Source organism: Nelumbo lutea, chromosome 5, assembly GCF_056320005.1.
Source record: "Nelumbo lutea isolate HS-2025 chromosome 5, American lotus-T2T, whole genome shotgun sequence".
In the NCBI taxonomy this organism is placed as follows: domain Eukaryota; kingdom Viridiplantae; phylum Streptophyta; class Magnoliopsida; order Proteales; family Nelumbonaceae; genus Nelumbo; species Nelumbo lutea.
In genome coordinates, this window is record NC_142688.1 from 13,090,367 (window position 1) to 13,109,167 (window position 18,801).

The 18,801-nt window shown below is 40.6% G+C and overlaps 1 protein-coding gene across 2 annotated transcripts; it reads right to left on the reverse strand.

The window, feature by feature from the left end:
- Nucleotides 1–1,101: 1,101 nt before the first annotated feature.
- Nucleotides 1,102–18,775, reverse strand: LOC148850428 (zinc finger CCCH domain-containing protein 62-like). Of its 2 annotated transcripts, XM_088944542.1 has the most exons (9): nucleotides 16,863–18,775; nucleotides 16,630–16,754; nucleotides 14,657–14,774; nucleotides 3,242–3,303; nucleotides 3,099–3,150; nucleotides 2,672–2,777; nucleotides 2,200–2,298; nucleotides 1,993–2,101; nucleotides 1,102–1,883 (listed from the first exon to the last, which is right to left on the reverse strand). In XM_088944542.1, exons 1-9 carry the CDS (start codon nucleotides 17,048–17,050, stop codon nucleotides 1,753–1,755), a joined length of 990 nt encoding a protein of 329 aa, XP_088800668.1. In that variant the 5' UTR covers nucleotides 17,051–18,775; the 3' UTR covers nucleotides 1,102–1,752. The 2 variants fall into 2 exon arrangements, with proteins under 2 accessions (XP_088800668.1, XP_088800669.1); XM_088944543.1 differs by lacking the exons at nucleotides 3,099–3,150; nucleotides 3,242–3,303 and having other exon boundaries at nucleotides 16,863–17,432.
- Between the last annotated feature and the right edge of the window lie 26 nt (nucleotides 18,776–18,801).

Below are 18,801 nucleotides of genomic sequence, written 5' to 3' on the forward strand. Positions count from 1 at the left end.
TACGACATTAACCCCTATTAACGAACACATGTTAACGATTCCCATGTGAGAAGGGGTATTTTGGATATTTTGCATTAAATGATAGTAAGAAGTCTTACCAAACATTTTCGTTCAACAATGAACTCTAACTTGCCACTGCAAATCTCAGAAGGGACTCCCTTAGCTCCAATTGGATGGCGAGTGAACGGTAGAAAGCACTGACGGCATTTCCAGTTAGGAACGCATCAACAAGTATAGTACCAAAAAAGGAAGTCAAAGGTTAAAATTTTTAGTTTGATGGATTAAGTTTCATAGAAAAAACAAGTCTGGTATTTGTTGATGTTTTTTAATTTTTTTGTTCAATGGATTAAATTTCATTATCCAAACGCTATTTCTGTTCTTGTAAAACCAAAATTCGTTATCAAAAAACAATTTTCCAAACATATCTGTTACTCCTAAAAAGAAAGAAATAAAATTCTTGTTTTGGAACATGAATTTCTATAAGAACAATAACAGGTAAGAACATTGCCAAATTGGCAAATTTCTATAAGAACAATAACAGAACAGAAGGCCACCATCACCATACAACCGACTTGCACTTGCATTTTTATGGCAAATTGGCACTTCAATGCACGTCTAGCGAATCAACATCCATTTAACTAGGTTTTATAGAGTATATTATCTGATGCAACAAAATTGAACTTCGTTTGGCTTAAGGTAAGTCGCTTAAATCCAACCCAATTACAGCCAGATGACTTCTATAAAACCTGCCCCGATCCCGAGGAACGTCATTGAACTAATTAATGTGTCCAATAGAGTTTCTGCAGTCTCTAGATAAAAATGTTGGTAGGTTTTAAAATGGGATTTTGTCTTAGACTCAAAGCAGTTGGATTCATCAGCCCTTGCTAAAGCTATAAACCATAGATCACTTCATCATCTGTAATTTGACGTAGACTATTGGGTTTCATCAAGTTGGTGAATGGTAAAAATATCAATGCATATCAAGTTTTTCAGCCGAGTGGCAGTGGCATATAAGAGGTAGAACCGCGATATTTAAAAAGAATTCCGCCGTTTCCTTGAGCATTGGATTATCAAAACCATACGCAATTACATGGACCAATATTGATAACTGGTGGATGCTCTTCCACAATACCATATACCATTACTTGATTCTTGACTTGAACGACAGGACTATCAGTCATTTCTTTCTACCAAACCAGAAGAATTAAGAACCAATGGCTTTCAGAATTTAATGAAAAAGACTGTTCCCCAAGTTTCTAGTCCAAAGCCTCTATAGATTTTGGAAACTTGGAAGAACAAGAGACATCAACATGTGAAGTGTGAATCCCTCAACAGAGCTATACAAAAATAAAATTAAAAAGAAAAAAAAAACAGCTTTTCAAAAGTTGTCATCAGCAAGTCTTCAAAGCCCTTTGATAAGCTATGACTTGGGAAGAAGTGATTCCGTTGCGCAGAACTGAGACAAACATTTTGGGGGTGGGGGGAGGTTGACACTTAACTTTGTTGGATTAGTATAAGGTCTGGAAGGCTGCACTCTCATTGCAGTTGAAGCCGAGCCGACCTCATAACCAGGACAATGGTGCACCTCCCTATTAGCATGCACCCTAGAGAATGCATCCTCATGGGGAGGTGGAGCCCATAATGGGTATATTGGTGAAGCATAGGAACTCCATCTTTGGCAGGGTTGTAAGATCCAAGATTCCTTGATGATTTGGAATATCTTGGCTTTGATACTCTTTTCATTTTTTCTGGTCAGAGAAATGGGGCCTTTCTGCGGCAATCAATATGCTTTTGTTTTTGCAATGTGGTTGTTGGCAAAGATTCCTGCCTTTGAGGCTCTTTTGGAGTCCTTGTATAATGGGAATTTCTCCGGTGCTTAGGACCTAAATGAACAAAGATAAAGTTAGAACCAAGAGATTTCTATTATTGCAGTTAAAAAAAGAAAGCCATACATACACATAGAATAGACATGAAGAATTTGTTTCAACAAACCTCCATTTGCAGATCGAGACTTCTTCATTGCTCTGACATGCCTTGCTTCTGTTCCTCTCTGGTGCTTCTCAGCTAGAACTTTAGCTCTTTCTGCTTCATTACTCCAGGGCTAGAACAAAATATGTAACATGCTAAGCAAATCAACAGACATAATAAGCCAATGCCAAGAAAAGCTGCTTCAGTATCCATATATATTAATGTTTTAACCTGTCGGAATGTCTTCAGTCTATAGAGGTTCCGGCCCTTGACAAGCAAAGGAAATAAAGGTGGCAATTTCTTTGGACCCTTGCTCCAAAGTACTTCAACCTTATAAACCACAGAAGAAATAATCACTGACTAAAAACATGGAATATCTAAGAAACGAAATAAGCAGCCCACAGAAATGTTAGCAGGAGAAAAACAAGGACATCTTTCTTTTTCTTGTACGGTTGTACCCCTTATAAATGTAACACATATCGCAAATCTTGGGTGTGGGACCCACTGTACTGACAAACTTGAAGTGACATTTTGGCCCATGAGTGGTGTATGATGCATTTGTAAGGGGTATAAGGAAAAGAACTTAGATATTTAGAATTGCAGTATTAGTGGCATACATTCAGGTCAGAAAACATCATTCAGGGCCAAACAAAGAAGATTTATTGGTTCCCCAAATCGGCCAATCCCCCCAAATCAGTCTTACAGTGAATGTATGCTGTTGTTTGGCTTCACCATAACTTTCCTTCAAAATCCTGCCAGCAATGGTTCGCCTCCCGATAGCATTGCTGCTCCTTGTCACCTTGTCAAATCTATTTGAATCATAGTACAAGTAAATAGAGTTACACATCATAGTGGAAAGTGAAATAAGTTCACAGACTGCAAAGAAAAGAGTAAAGGAAAAAACATGCAACCAGGGGCAGAGCCAAGGGGTGGCAGAGGAGAGCCATGCCCCCCCTATACCTTCAAGATTCCCATAAAATCTATTTAAGTTCCACTTATATTTATTTTAGCTCCCCTACCCATGTTTCCTAGCTTTTGTCCCCCCCCCCCCTCCATGTTTTTTAGGTTTTGGCCCCCCTCAATAAAAACTCCTAGCTCCGCCCCTGCATGCAGCAGGAAACTCTATGTACCTCTCATAAACCCTCTGTTTGAACAGAACAATATCACCTTTACAGACATCACCTGAAACATAAATGGACTTCTCAGTTTGTACCTAATAAATGCTACTGCATCTAAAGAGAAGATGTGAAAGTGCACATACAAATCACTCAACCTGTGCAGTCAATAGCAAAGGATGACCTTGGATACAATCTTTCACCATTTCCATCTTTTATCCTGGAATGCATAGAAGGTAACACAATAATTCTGTTCTTTTTTTTTTTTTGATAAATAACATCAATTCCATTAAAATAATGAATAGATACAAGAAGGTCCCCTTAGAGGCGTAAGGAGCAGCCTCTCCAAACAGCAAATACACAAACTATAACAGAGAAAACATGAATGTTGAAATTAAAACAATAGTTACAATTGTGCCCAGAACAATGTTTCCCTATTTATCCCTTGTTTTGCCAAGACATCAGCAAAAGCATTAGCTGATCTCCCAACCCATTGTACTGTTATAGACATATTTCCTGTCAGCCATTTGAATTTCTTTAACTCGTTTTTGTAGCCCCAAGTGACATCCTCCGGATTATTTAACTAGTCCACCACTGTCTTAGAGTCTCCTTCAATCAGAAGCTGCTCCACGCCCACTTCTTTTGCAAGAAGTATTCCTTGCATTGCAGCTAGCAGTTCTGCCTGGATAGAGCTCCCAACTCCTAAAGGGCCAGAGTAGATTAAGACCTCTCCAGCCTCATTCCTCAATACACCTCCCATCCCAGAGGGACCCGCGTTACCCTGGCTACTCCCATCAAAATTCAGCTTCAAAGAACCAAGCTAGTCACTGCCCTTCCCCTGTAGGAGGAACAGCTTGCTACCAACTTCCAATCCTTCCAACAATCAGTAAAAGTAAAATGGTTAAATAATTCTAGAGTCTTTAACCAATGTAAAGACCTGGACAAAATGCAGTCCTTTAAGGTTTGACTGCTTCTTCCTTTTTCTTGGAAGATTCTGGCATTCATTTCTTCCCATACTGTCCATAACAATGCTGCTCGTGAGCATCTCCACATTTTCCTTCCTCTTTTATGGGGCCAAGAGAAGAAAGAAGGGTTAAAGATTATGCTTACTTCTGCTGGCATATCCCCACTAGACCCAAACAAAGATGGAAGCCAAGCCCAGAGCTCCGCAGTGACACTACAAGATAAAAATAGATGATTACAATCCTCACCATGAGATCTGCAAAGAGTTCACCAGTTTGGTGAAATACAAAGGATGGGTCTTCTCTTTTGTAGGTTGTCCATCGTGTTTACTTTACCATGCCACACTTCCCAACACAAAGCCATAACCTTGGGGGGGAACGGCCTACACCAGACTTCTTTGAAAGGGAAACTCTGATGAGAGGGAGATTGGCAGAGGAACTTGAAAAAGGAACCACAAGAAAAAGATCCTTTGGGGTGAATGGCCCAAATCCTTTTATCAGGTTTTGAGGGATCCAACCAAACCTTATCAAGGAGATATAGAAGAGTAGACAAACACTCAATTTCCTCAATCCTTAATCCTCTACGGAAACCAAAATCCCAAGACAAAGTTGGTAAGGATAAATTCGACAGAAGGAATTTTGAGATCAGCTCATTTTTATACAAGGAAACGGAGTACAATGAAGGAAAAAGGTCTTTCAAAGGGAGATCTCCAACCCAAATGTCCTCCCAAAACCGAATAGAATTACCTGAACAAGCATCATACCTGACACAGCTAAGGAACTGTGGAAGAACCTTGTGAATTGCTTTCCAAGGTGTGGTCAGGTTAGCCCTCCTTGATGCACCAGCATCCCAACCACTCTCTGAACATCCATGAATACTCTTCACTACTTTGTGCCAGAGTCTATCCCACTCCGAAGGCCATCTCCACAACCACTTCCCTAACAGAGCTGAGTTCTTTTTAAGCACATTCCCGAGCCCTAATCCTCCCTCCTCTTTGCTTCTACTCACAATCCCCCACTTAATTAAATGGTCTTTTTTACCTTCTCCCGATTCCCATAGAAAATCTTTCATCAATTTTTCCAACTTCTTTGCTTCCCTAGACAGTATCCTAAAGACAGAGAGATAATAGGTAGGTAGATTCATGAGGGTAGCTTTTATCAAAGTGATCCTCCCACCCAAAGAGATATAACTTTTCTTCCAAACAACTAGTCTCTTTTCTAACTTCTCCAAGACTGGGGTCCAGAACCTACACTCCCTAGGGTTTGCTCCCAATGGAAGCCCTAAGTAAGACAAAGGCCAGGAGGAAATGGAGCACTCAAGACAGCCTGTAATCGCCTCAACCTCCTCAAAAACTAAATTTACTCCAGCTATGCAGCTTTTTCCTAGATTGATTTTCAAATTAGATACTCCTTCAAAAACTGTAATAAATTCTTTCAAATTTTCCACCTTCTCACCGAAACCTCCCTCACAGAAGATCATCAAGTCATCTGCAAACTGAAGGTGAGTGATTGGAATTCGATTTATGCCTACTCTCCAACCCCTTATCACATTTTCCCTATCAGCCCTAGTGATAATTCGACTAAACACATCAGCTACCAAGGTAAAGAGGAAGGGTGAAAGTGGGTCCCCTTGTCTGATTCCCCTACTAGCTAGAAAAAAATCCCTCACCACCCCGTTTACTAGGATGGAATAGTGACAAGAGCTAACACAACCAGTCATTCAACTACACCATCTTTCCCCAAACCCACACTTCCTCAAAACCTCTAGTAGGAATTGCCAGTCCACCAAATCATAGGCTTTCTCCATATCAAGCTTACAAACAAAGCCTCTCTGCTTGGACCTCTTCATCTCTTCCACACATTCATTGGCAATCAAAATCTGATCAATTATCTGACGCCCTTGGATGAAAGCCCCTTGAGCCTGACTAATAATGGAGGGGAGGATTTCTTTAATTCTTAAAGACAAGACCTTGGCCAGGATTTTATAAATGCCACTCACCAAACTAATTGGCCTAAAATCTTTAGGATGGAGAGCATAAGCTTTCTTTGGAACTAGGGCCAAGAATGTGGAATTAATGCTTCGACTGACTATATGCTTCTCTGCGAACTCATTAAAAACCTCATAAAGACCATCTTTTATGACCTCCCAACAATCCTGGTAAAAAGCCATTGTAAAACCATCTGGTCCTGGAGCTTGGGACCTGTCCATCAAAAACACTGCCTTCCTAATCTCTTCTTCCTCAAAGTTTCTTTCCAACCACCTAACTTGATCTTCCTTCAACCTTGACCAATCAATCCCTTCGATTTCCTTCCTCTCTTCCAAGGGTTTTCTGTAAATCAATTTGAAATGTTCCATAAACTTCCTAGTAATATCATCCTGGTTAGTGAATTCCACAAATTTTTCTCCTCCCATTTGCTACATCATGAAAAAACTTAGTATTCCCATCACCTTCCTTAATCCATCTATGCCTCGATTTCTGCCTCCAGCTTATTTCTTCCCTCAATAGAACCTCTTTTAGGTCATTCTTCAACTGTCCCCTCAGAACTCTCTCCCCCTCCTCCATTCTTATCCTAAAGATTAGATTCACTTTTTGCTCCTCAAGTCTTCCAAAATGTTCCTTATTCCAAACTTTTATTTTGGCTCTTATCCTCTATAGTTTCTTGTGAAGTCTTACCCCTTTCCATTTTGTCCCCCTCAATTCCTCATTCCACCAAAATTTTACTTTATTCACAAAATCCGGGTGGGTTAGCCACATGTTTTCAAACATAAAGGGTCTAGGTCCATTGATAAAATCTTCCACACCTATTCTTATAGGACAATGATCCGAGGTCACCCTAGGCAAAGCTCTAGACACCGAGTTTCCCCAATAGTTCTCCCAGTCAACGTTAAAGATAAATCTATCCAACTTCAACCACAATGGCACTTCCTGTAAGTTAGACCAAGTAAATCGAGCTTGCACTAGTGGGATCTCTTTTAACTCACAATCAGCAATAAAGCTATTAAACTTTCTCATGCTAGTTGTGATGGTTTGTTGGGAGTTATTAGTTTCTTCAGAAAATCTTATCACATTAAAACCCCCTCATAAACACCATGGACCTTCCCATAAACCTTGAATTGCATACAGTTCCTCCCACATGTCATTCCTTTCTCTATAATTATTGGCACCGTAGACATTAGTTAACACCCAAGTGAAGTCATCCTCTACATTCTTAAAAATTTGATGAAAACTGAGAATCTCCCTATTAACTCCTCCACTACCTATACCACATCATCTTTCCAAAATGTGACAATCCCCCCTAAGGCTCCCCAAGATGGGGCTGAAATCCATCCTACTCCTCTAGACCTCCACACACTCCTCATCCATCTTCTATCCAGCTCCGACAACTTTGTTTCTTGAAACATAACAATGCCAGGCCTTTCCCTTTTAAGTAAGTCCTTAATCACCCTCTTTTTCCTTGCACTCCCTAAACCCCTAACATTCCAGCTAACTATCCTCATAGGCACAAACCAATGGAACACCCTCAACCTTAAACCACAACTCCTTACTTCAATCCCTTTCTCCTATCTCCTCTACCACTAAACTCTAAGTTCCCTTCTGTCACAAATTAATCTTTCCACCTCTGACCTTTTTTTCTTTTTTTCCTCCCTCCTCTTATTGAATGTTTCCACCTGTTCACTCCTTTCAGCCCTTGCATCAGCCTGACCCCCCTCACCAAAAACCTCCACTAATGAGGTCTGAAGTTCTCCTCTAACAGGGTCATCCCCTTCCTTTTCCCTACCCATGATCACTTCATTGAACCCATCCATATATTCTTCATTTTGTTTGAGTAACTCAAACTCTGCAAATCAGTCTCCAGGCTTCATCTAATTCTTTACTCTTTTCTTCAAGATTGCCTTCCCCAACTCTCCCTTCTTCGACCTCTAAGCATACTTTTTTCATACATTCTGGATGGGATGCTGGTACATCTGTTTCAGGCATATCACACTGGTTAGTATCCACAAATAAACTGACAACCATACCTGATTGGTTAGGGAGAGCATTTGAGAAGCTAGTTTGCCAAAGACGACCGAGTCTGGTGTCATTTCCTTACAAGGGAACTTTTGTAAAGTGTTCATGGTAAAGTTAACAGCAACATCTAACTTACTCCCTTGAAAACCCGACTCCAGTACTCCCCTTTCTGGTTCATCCTTATCCAAGTTCAATAGAGAGGGTTTAGTTTTTCCATTTAAATCCCAAGAGCCCTGAGAGATTATGTTGACTTCCTCAGTTTGAGATAGACGGAGCTGTCCAGCATTTGCAGCGCCTCCTGTACTTGTTTCTTCCTTGGAATAGTCTGCAACAGTCCCCTCTTCTTCTAAGAACAGAACCTCTGTATTCAAGCTTCCTGTCTCAGGTTCAGTTTCAGGTTTCAGCTTCAAAGGGAGTCAAAAATAAACTCATGCTTCAGTTTCAGGTTCAATATTAAATAATCTGCAACTCTCCTCCATTCAACATTCTTCGTCCCTGCCCTACTATAAATTTGTTTCCCACTCTTCCTTCTTCGAGTAATCCAAAACCCTGCATTGACCATTGGCTTTTGATAAGATTACATCCCTGCTCCATGCTTCCAGTTAAGGTATCTCTCTCAACCACTCCATCTTCTTTTCCTGAACTCTCCTTTGTTCTTGTTACTCCACGGAGCAAAAATTCCTGAAGCACCTTACTCACATCCCTCCACCCCTGGTTTTGTTTTCCTGCTGGGAAACAAACCAGCTGTTTCTTTCCTCCACTGAAGAACTCAGCCAGAGCTATGTATCACCCTTTCACATTCTTTCTGCTCTCAACAGTATATTTCTTACCTTCATCAACTGCAAGTTCTTGACTGTTATTTTGCTTACCTTTCAAACTAGCCCCTTCCACAAACTTCTGCAACCATTTCACTACTTTTGTTCCAGACAAAAGAACCATAGCCCTCCTTGCTTCCCCTATCTTCAGACTCAGCTTTCCTCTACCTTTCTCTTCCTCAAACAGGAAAACCTTAGCTTCAACCTTCAGATTTCTTCTCTATCTTCCTGTCTCCACGAACCTTTTCTCCATCTAGCATGTAGCCTCCACCTGTTTCTCCTAACAATAATTCTGTTCTTAATGACATTGATACGAGATAAGTTTGCCAAAAAATTCTTATTTTAGTTTGTTCATAAAAATTCATATTTATTTATTTTTTTCTGCTTAGTAAAATATGAATGCACGACAGGAAAAGCTTATTTTTCACTTTTACTTGTGGCTTAGCACTTTTTTATATGATCTAACTTGTATTCTATAAAGACAAAAACTAGAAAAGCCAAGTTAGGATTCCAAACTTTACCATGCCTCAAATCATACTCTTTACCATGCCTCAAATCATACTCTATACCAATATGGCCTCACTAGATTCAGGCTAGCTGCATAGGCTTTATAAGTCACTGAGATGTGTTAATCAGAATCTACTGGCTTCAAGTGACTAAGCCTGAATTTAATTGGTTCTGTAGGGCAATTACTTCATCTCAGGTACTTGAAACAGAGACTGCTAGAACAAAATGGTTGGGTCATCATTATCATCATCATCATCATCATCATCATCATCATCATCATCACCATCATCCAAACCTTATCCCAACTATAGGTCAGCTACATGAATCCTCTTTCCTAGGTACCTGAAACAAAAGGGCCGGGTATATTGCAATATTCTTGCCCTTGAAAATCGGTGCCTTGGAAGAGGAAAGGGGAGATTGATGGCTAGGTATATTGCAATATTCTTGTGCAGGTTTTCAAGAGCAACGAAAAAAGAGGTGATTAAGAGGTATAACCCAGATGTAGTGTGAATTCAGGAGTCCAAAAGAATGAATTTTGATAGCAGATGGGCAAAAAGTGTATGGAGAGCTTGGGGGATCAATTGGGTGGCTGCTCCATCTTGGGGATCCTCAAGAGAGATTGTGACACTGTGGAAGAGGGATGTGCTTGTGGGGATGGAGGAATTAATTGGCAAGTACTCAGTATTTATGAAATTCAAGCAAGCAGAGAGTGGATTTGAATGGGTGTTAATGAATGTATATGGACCAAATGAGTATAGGGAAAGAAAGGAAATGTAGGAGAAACTGGGTGATGTTAGGGGATTATGGGAAGGCCTTGGTGTGTGGGTGGGGATTTTAATGTGGTTAGGTTCACGGGAAACTAACAACCCTAATCAGAGAGTGACAACAAATATGAGGAAATTCAACTTCTTTGTGGATGCTTTTGAGCTTAAAGAGATCCCATTAGCTCACAAGACCTTCAATTGGTCCAATCTCTGATCAAATCCATTCTGTTCCAAATTGGATAGCTTCCTATTCTCAACAGATTGGGAAGAACACTAGGGGAGTTTAACTTCCAGGGCACTTCCTAGGCTCACTTCAGATCATTAGCCCATAGTGATTTGTAGGGAAGAACGGAGGAGCATTGGACCTTCTCCATTTAGATTTGAAAAATGTGGCTACTCCACCCGAGGTTTACTAAGAAAGTCAAAGAATGGTGGAACTAGTGTAATCCTTCAATGGAATGGGAAGGCATGAGATTTCAAAAGAAGCTCCAATTTTTGGAGGTAAAGATTAGGGAGTGGAACCTATTGGAATTTGGTAGACTAGAAGAAAGAGAGCAAATATTGATGGTCATATTGAGGAATTGGATTTGAAAGAGGAAAGGGGAGATTTTGAAGAGGGAGCCAAGGATCAAAGAGGGAGATTGAGAAGGCAATTGGAGGATTGCTTGCACAAGGAGGAAGTCAGTCGGAGGCAAAAATCTTGATGCAAATGGTTGCATGAGAGAGATAGAAACACTAGCTTCTTTCATACTGTGGAAAATGGAAGGAGAAGAAAGATTTCTATTTCAAGATTGGAAGTTGAGGGGTCAATTTTACCCCACCCGGATGAGATAGCAAGGACCTTTATAGATCACTTTAAGTCCATATTTAGAAGGCCTTTAAGTGGGAGGGTGTGGTTAGAAGGGTTGAACTAACCAAATCTAGGGGCAGAAAACAGACAAAGGATGGAAAGGAAGTTCGAATTGGAGGAAATAAAGGAGGTTGTGTTTTCCATGGACATAACAAAAGCTCCAGGCCTGGATGGATTCACAATGGCTTTTTACTAAGGTTGCCTGGAAATCTTGGAGAGGGATCTAATACTAGTATTTGATGAATTTCATAGGAGGGGAGTAATTAATCCTAGGTTGAACTCCACCTTTATTGCTTTGGTCCCAAGGAAGAAAGATGCCTCTCATCCAAAAGACTTCAGACCAATCAGCTAGGTAAACAGTTTGTACAAGATAATTGCAAAGGTGTTGTCTCTAAGGATAAAGGAAGTCCCACCCACTATTAATGCACCAAACCAAAGAGCTTTTGTAAAAGGGAGATAGATGGCTGATCAAATAATAATTGCAAATGAGAGTATAGAGAATTTCAAAAAGGTCAAGAAGAAGGGAGTAGTGTGCAAACTGGATTTAGAAAAGGCTTATGACTTGGTTAATTGGTTCTTTCTAAAGGAAGTGAAGGTTAACATTGGGTTTGGGGAAAGATGGTGTAAATGGATCATGGGATGTGTCAGGAGTTGTCATTACTCTGTGTTGGTAAATGGGACAGTGGTAGATTTTTTCCCAACAAGGGAATAAGACAAGGAGATCCAATCTCTCCTTTCTTGTTTACCTTGATTGCAGATGTACTAGGAAGGTTGATTCACAGAGCATATTCGAGGGATTTATTAAAAGGGTGGGGATTAGAAAAGGAGGAGATTCCACTTATCCAATTACAATTTGCAGGTGACAATACTTTTCTGTGAAGGAGGTAACTTGAGATGGATCAGAAACTTGAAAATGGTGATACAACTCTTTGAACAGATATGTCCAACCTTAAGGTGAATTTTGAAAAAAGTTGTATAGTGAGAGTGAATATGGAGGAAAGGGAAGTTAAGGAATGTCTAGAGTTAGCAGGATGTGTAGATTCAAGTTGGCCCCTGAATTATCTAGGATTACCCCTGGAAGATAACCCCGAAAAAAGGAAGTTTTTGGAATCAGATGAAGGAAAGATTTGTGAGGAGATTTGCCTCTTAGAAGAAGAACTATTTTTCTCTTGGGGGGAGGGTCACACTAATTAGGGCTACCTTAGCCAATTTACCCATCTATTTCTTGTCAGTGTTCAAGATTCCAAAAAGGTGTCTAATAGATTGGAAAAACTGATGAAAGACTTGTTATGGGAGCCAAGAGAGGAGAAGAGAGACCATCGAGTGGGTTGGGAGGTGGTGATTAGAAGTAAGAAGTTAGGAGGGTTGGAGGTTCTCTTTAGCGAAGGAGAAGTTGTGGGCTAAAATAGTGGCTAACATTCACGGGCTTGAGGACAACGGATGGGATCTTGGAATTCTAACAAGAACTACAAGTGCTTCACCTTGGAAAGCCATCCATGACTTGTTACTAGCTTTCTCCTCCTTGATCAGGTATGACTTAAACTCAGGTTACCTCGTAAAATTCTGCGAACAAACTTGGGCGAAGGATTCCCCGTTGAAGGACCAATTTCCATCCTTGTATGCTCTCTTTGACCTGAAAAATGAGCTCATCTCTTTTATTGTCCCTTCATCTTCAAGCTTTGGGGTTGGGTTTGAGAAGGGCTGTTAGAGATTCAGATTTGGACAGCACCTTGACTCTCCTAGGTATTCTTGAAAATGTGTTCTTGAACCCCATAAAGGAAGACACTAGAATTTGAACCCCTCCTCCTCGAGCTCATTCTCTTGTGTCTCTTTCTTTAAAATCTTAACTCAACCAACCAGCCTCATAGGTTTATCTTTCCTTGTTAAAGAGATTTGATGTGAGCCAATTCCTCCTAGGGTTGGGATTTTTGTTGGGAAACTTTCCTAGAAAGAATCAATAGTAGTGATCTACTTCAAAGAAAGAGACCCAAGACCTATTTACCCTCTCATAGATATACTCTTTGCAAAGCTAATGGGGAGACTAGTTATCACCTATTAGTTTCTTGCCATCTTGCTAAAACTATTTGGGAATGGGCATTTTCCCTTTTGGGTGTAGGTGGACCCCCGCCCCCCCCCCCCCCCGCCACACACACAAAGGGTAGGATTATGTGGAGATGCCTAAGTGTTGTGTGTTAGTCAATGTGGAAAGAAAGGAACTCAAGAATCTTCTCAGAAAAAGAGAAGAGCATTGAAAATGTAAAAGAACTGATCCACATAAGGGTGGTATAGTGGTTAAAATCTTTGGGTTTATTCATAGACTTTATTGTGGATGATCTGCTGAGAAAGTGGAAAGAGATTGCTAGCTTTTCCCAGGTCAAAAAGGGTCTAAGTCTGTATTGGATCCCTCTCCCCACTGGTTTTATAAAGTGGAACTTTGATGGCAGTAGTAAGAGGGAACCCTGGGCAATCTGACATTGGGGGAGTGTTCAGGGATGAGAATGGGACTGTCTCAGCCATGTTCTCAGGCCCAATTGGGGTAGGTGACTCGCTCAGGGCTGAGATCTTTGCAGTCTTGGAAGGTGTCCAAAGGGTAAAGGAAATGAACATTAGGAGGCTTGTAATTGAAGGAGATTCGGTGGTGGTAGTAGGGTGGTTGAAAGAAGACAAGGCTGGGTTATGGAGCTACAGCAATGAAAAGAAAAACTTCAAGTGGCTGGCTAAGGGTATGGAAATAAAGTACAGCTGAGTGAAGAGATCTGCTAACTCATTTGCTGATGGGTTAGCCAAGCAAGGGGTGATTAGGGAATCTATATTCTGGGCTCAGTTGTAATTCTGGTTCTTTTCTTTTTGGGGGCTGTAGCCTCTGTTGGGGGAGTTAAGATAGTTTATCTCCCCTTCTTTGTAACTAGTTATTCTTTTTGATAAATTTAAGTTTTGTTATTGATAAAAAAAAAAAAATACAACGTGTGCATGGGTATGAGATATGTGGTGGATCCACCAAGCAAAATACTTCTTTCTTCTATGAGTTGATAGTTGGCAATGAGTTTCAGTTTTTGAACCATATGGTGTATACACCATTGGCAGGCAGACTACTGCACCATGGATCTTTAATCTTTCTTCCTAGACTTCGTGAATAGAGACCGTGTTCCTCTTTTATGCTGTTGTAAATAGAGACCTTGTTCCTCTTTGTACCAGTTCCTACTATCTTGTCAGCCAGACATTTAAGTAGTGTTTTCTGCTCTCATCTCCTTCCTGTTCAGTCAGGTAGACTAGACTCTGTAGCCTTCTTGCATTCTCTTTTACGTCAAATACAGGCCTGAGCTGATGAACATTACCAATCAAGAGCTCTCTAAAAGCTTTTCTAAATATCCAAAAAAAAAAATGAAAAATCACAAAAGTACAGTTATACAATTAAGCAAAATTTCTGCCCAAGATATTCCCCCATCCTGACCTAAGTAATCCTCTTATGAAAATGTTGTTATGAGAAACTATCAACTTTCAATGGAAGAATTATAGAAACAAAGAGAAAAAATCAAAGAGGGAAAATAAAAAACAAAAAAGAGGTCATTCATCCTAAAGCAGCAATGATGCACAGTTTCTGATCACAGTCCTAGAAAATATGAATATACATGTTGAAAGCATATTTTTCTGCATAAAACAACTACCTCCAATGTTCACGAATTCTTTGTACACAAACTGCTTTGGTCCCTGTTAACCTAAGGCCATGCTTCCGCAAATATGCTTTGCATTCTTCTAATTTTAGTGCATGTAGATCATCCCCTCCTACAGAACATTAGGCATATTAACAAATCTCACTGTTGCATTACAATATTTGAAATAAAGAATAGAAAAAAGTCAAATTCTGGGGATCAAATCTTAGAGAGTAAAGAAGACAGAATCTTAGTATGGTAGCCAACAAAGAAAATGTGGCCAAGTCAACAAATCATAAAGAAGAGATGAATAAAAGTTCATGGAAATTAAAAAAAAAAGAAATCAATTTTCATTATAAATGATAATGATTAATATTTTTTTAGGTAACATCATTAATTAATTCTTTTAAAAAGGTGTATCCTCACAGGCAAGGATACACCTTGCAACCTGGTGGCCAGGGAACAAATCTTGGAAACAGCCTCTCTGGATGTGCAGGGATAAGGTTGCGTACATCTATCCCTCCCCAGATCCAACATCGGCGGGAGCCTCGTGCACTGGGCTGCCTTTGTATCCTCACACTCACAGGTGATGCTCATTTTTCTGGGTATGCCTTGCCTATTTTGTTGCTATAATTTGATGAACTGACCTTGTATTTGATGTTGAATACATAAAATACTATATTGTAGAGTGTAGCTATGACGCTCAGAGTTTAAATAGTCTATGTAGGACTTGAACATACAAAATTATAAATTTCACATTAATAACATGATACTCTAACCAATTGAGCTAATAGGATTCTGAAATATTTTGTTCTTTCAGAATTTAGATTTGCAATCCTAGTGCATTATGTTTCTTTCTTTCCTTTTTTTTTTTATTTTCAAAAGTGACACCTCACTTTGTTTACGGTGCACCTTGGGCCTCAAGTTTTAGGTACTGCTTACACTCTAATCATGCTTCTCTTGGTACTAGCCAGAAAAGCTGCATCCAAAATGAGTTTTGACAGGGTCTGAGGAATGTTGTCAGACTTGGACCAAGCAGAAAACTGGAAAGATCACCGAGTCATGGTTTTACTGGTTAATCGGCTGGTTGGCTTGTTCTGACAATGGAAAAACCATCAAATAACCAGGACAGAGAAAGGTCACTGGGTTACCTGTTCAACCATCCAGTCTGGTCCAAGTCTGACCACACTCATTCAGAGCATATGCAAGTTTGGAAAGGGCACTCACTAGAGCAAGGGATGCTTTGCATAGTTCTTGGTACTATAATGCCAATTATGCACACACACACACACACACACACACACACACACACACATACATATTAGCTGTTATATTTGCTTAACTGTTTTAGTTTGGTGACAATTGTGAGGGCTGATATTGAAGCTCTGGGTCCAAACCTGATATTTACCCATTAACCTACTGAACAACCAGTTCCTACTTTTCCACTGGGAACTAGAAAAGAAGGGGAAAAAGGATGCAATGTCTGCTATCTGTGCTACCTTATCTGTCACCCAACTCTTTCCACTTGTCAAAATATACCTTAAATGAGATAATAATCAAAGCAAATTGTATAATCAATGATAATGCCTTTTAAAAGACTCAGAAAAAACCTAACAACCTTGTGCTTCTGGTGAGAATCACAACAGAATAAAGCACTGAACATTACGACATTTCTTCTTCGGTCTTCCAAGTTCCAAAAACCATCTCCAACTCCCCACTACAGTATGCCGATTCCTTCTTTCAAATTCTAAGAACAGTAATATCATTTAACAGATATTTAACAAGTGAATTAGATTCGCGAAGAAAGAATATACTATTGCTTTAATTTTCCGAAAGGGGCAAGAGGGTTAAAAGAATACAAATAATCCAAAATTCGAATTACAGAATCAAACATTCTAAGAAGACTAGAAGAGCGAAGTTCGGCGGATTATTGGAAAAACTTGGTAGCATTTCGAATTCAAGAGAACAAAAAGCCAAAAGAACCTAACCTTTGAGAATATTGATGACTCTGTTGCAACGTGCTTCGTCGTCGAGAGGTTTTACCGTCTCCGAAACATCATCGTCGGAGCCGCGATCCGCTTCCTCATCTTCATTCCAATCGCTGACATCGTCACTGACCTCCACATGAAGATACTCATATTAACACAGTAAAGGGTGATCATGCACAAAATTCATCGTTCCATTTAAAACAACTAAATTAGAGAAAATTAAAAACTAATACCTGGAAGACGTCCCCCCCGTATCTTCTTCATAATCGTCGTCGTCGTCGTCGTCATGATAATGATCATCACCATCATCATCTTCATCATTATCTTCTTCTTCTTCTTCCTCCTCCTCCTCCTCCTCAGACGACGAAGATGATGACGAGGATAATGAGGTGAAGCTGCGATTCCTCTTCCCCCAAGTCATTTCTGACAGCAAAAACTGATCGAGCACGCACACCTCTCTCCTAATTTTCTAGAATTATTTACCTCGTTTTTATTTTGTCAATCCACCGGCCCGGCCCGGTCCGAACCCTGTGCCTACTGAATTAGGGTTTTAAGCCCCACGGACCAGCACGACATGGCACGGCATGATACACATATATTATAGCATAAATTTTTTAAATTGCCCTTATAGTTTAGTTAAAAATTAACTGTCGTTATCCCTACCGTTTTTATAATTGTCTAAATCTTCCTTCGCCGTTAATTTTCCATCCTAATATATTCAAATGTGCCATCACGTGACTGCTGTAACTTTAAAAAATCCTAAAATTACCCTTTATGTTAAAAAATGCCAAAGCAAAAATTCCATCATGTAAGTCTTCAAGTCTGCCTTAAAGTACCCTCATAGGTTGAGCCACTCACTAGCATCAACTCGAGGGGGAGAAGGGGAGTCTCCGCCACCGGCACCGCTGTTTGAGTTCGAAGGCTGCGACTGTGCACATCTGAATTCGTACGGCTGCTCAAATCAGGTGAATAAGGGTCAGTCTACTGCTCCATGGACGAGACGAGAGTGCTTATTCGACTGTGCACAGTCACCTGAAAAACGAAGCACCCTACCATTTCTCAAACCAGCACGGCACCGACACTGCTGTTTGAGTTTGAAAACTCCCGCATGGCGACTGCTTCCCCTGCCTGGCTGCGAAGCACTCTACCATTTCTCAAGCCAGCACGGCACCGACGCTGCTGTTTGAGTTTGAAAACTCCCACATGGCGATTGTTTCCCCTGCCTGGCTGCCTTGCTATCACTTTCCTTCAACTGCTCCCCCACTCCCTCTCTCCCTCTCGTCTCGTCTGTACAGAAGCTTTCATTTTTTTTTTTTTTTGTGTGTGTGCGATTAACTCTCCCTCTTCCTCTTCCTCTCGTCTCGTCTGTACAGAGAAGCTTTCATTTTTTTTTTCTGCGATTAACTCCCCTCTTCCTCTCGTCTCGTCCGTTTCTACCTCCATTGTTGTAAAACCCAAGAGTGCTTCCTTTTAGATAGAAAGTCTCGGCATCCTCCATTGTTGCTTAGGCGGTGGTCAGTCGGTGCTCTGGCAGACATGGGAGAGGGATAATAAGCTTCGGAAGTTAGGATTAATGACGGTGATGGGTAATCGGACCTGGACAGCAACGAAGAAGGAGATGGTAGTACCGGTACTCGTCCTCCATTGTTGATCAGGCGGTGGCCTGTTGGTGCTCTCGCGGGTTTACCTTACTAGGCTGTCTTCAATTTCATCGATACTCTAGTGGGTTCACCTTACTGGGTTATCTTCGACTTCAGTGGAAGAAGAAGAACAAGAGGTGGGAATGAAATGGTGGAAAGCGGTGTTGCTGCTGGTACAGAGAAGCCATTAAATGGCGCCCATAGGGAAGTCATGAAATGTTGGAAAGATGTCCTGCAGTTGCTCTTGACAAAATCCGTGGACCGTATCAACTCTCAGCTAAATGACCAAAGAGAGCAAGCGGCTTTAGCAGACTGTGTAGAGCTGACGGACTTGTCCATCGATTTCTTTTGAATGGTTGCTCCGGCAAGTGCAGAGAGAACTTATATCCCACTTTATGGTTTGAGAAAGAGTGATAGATAGAATGGGAGGAATGAATGAGATTTGTAGGGAAGGGAAAAGGAGATGGAGGCGGAGGCGAGACAGAAATCGTTGGGTTTGAAAGGTTAGGGCTTTGATTAACCAGAGTTTCTT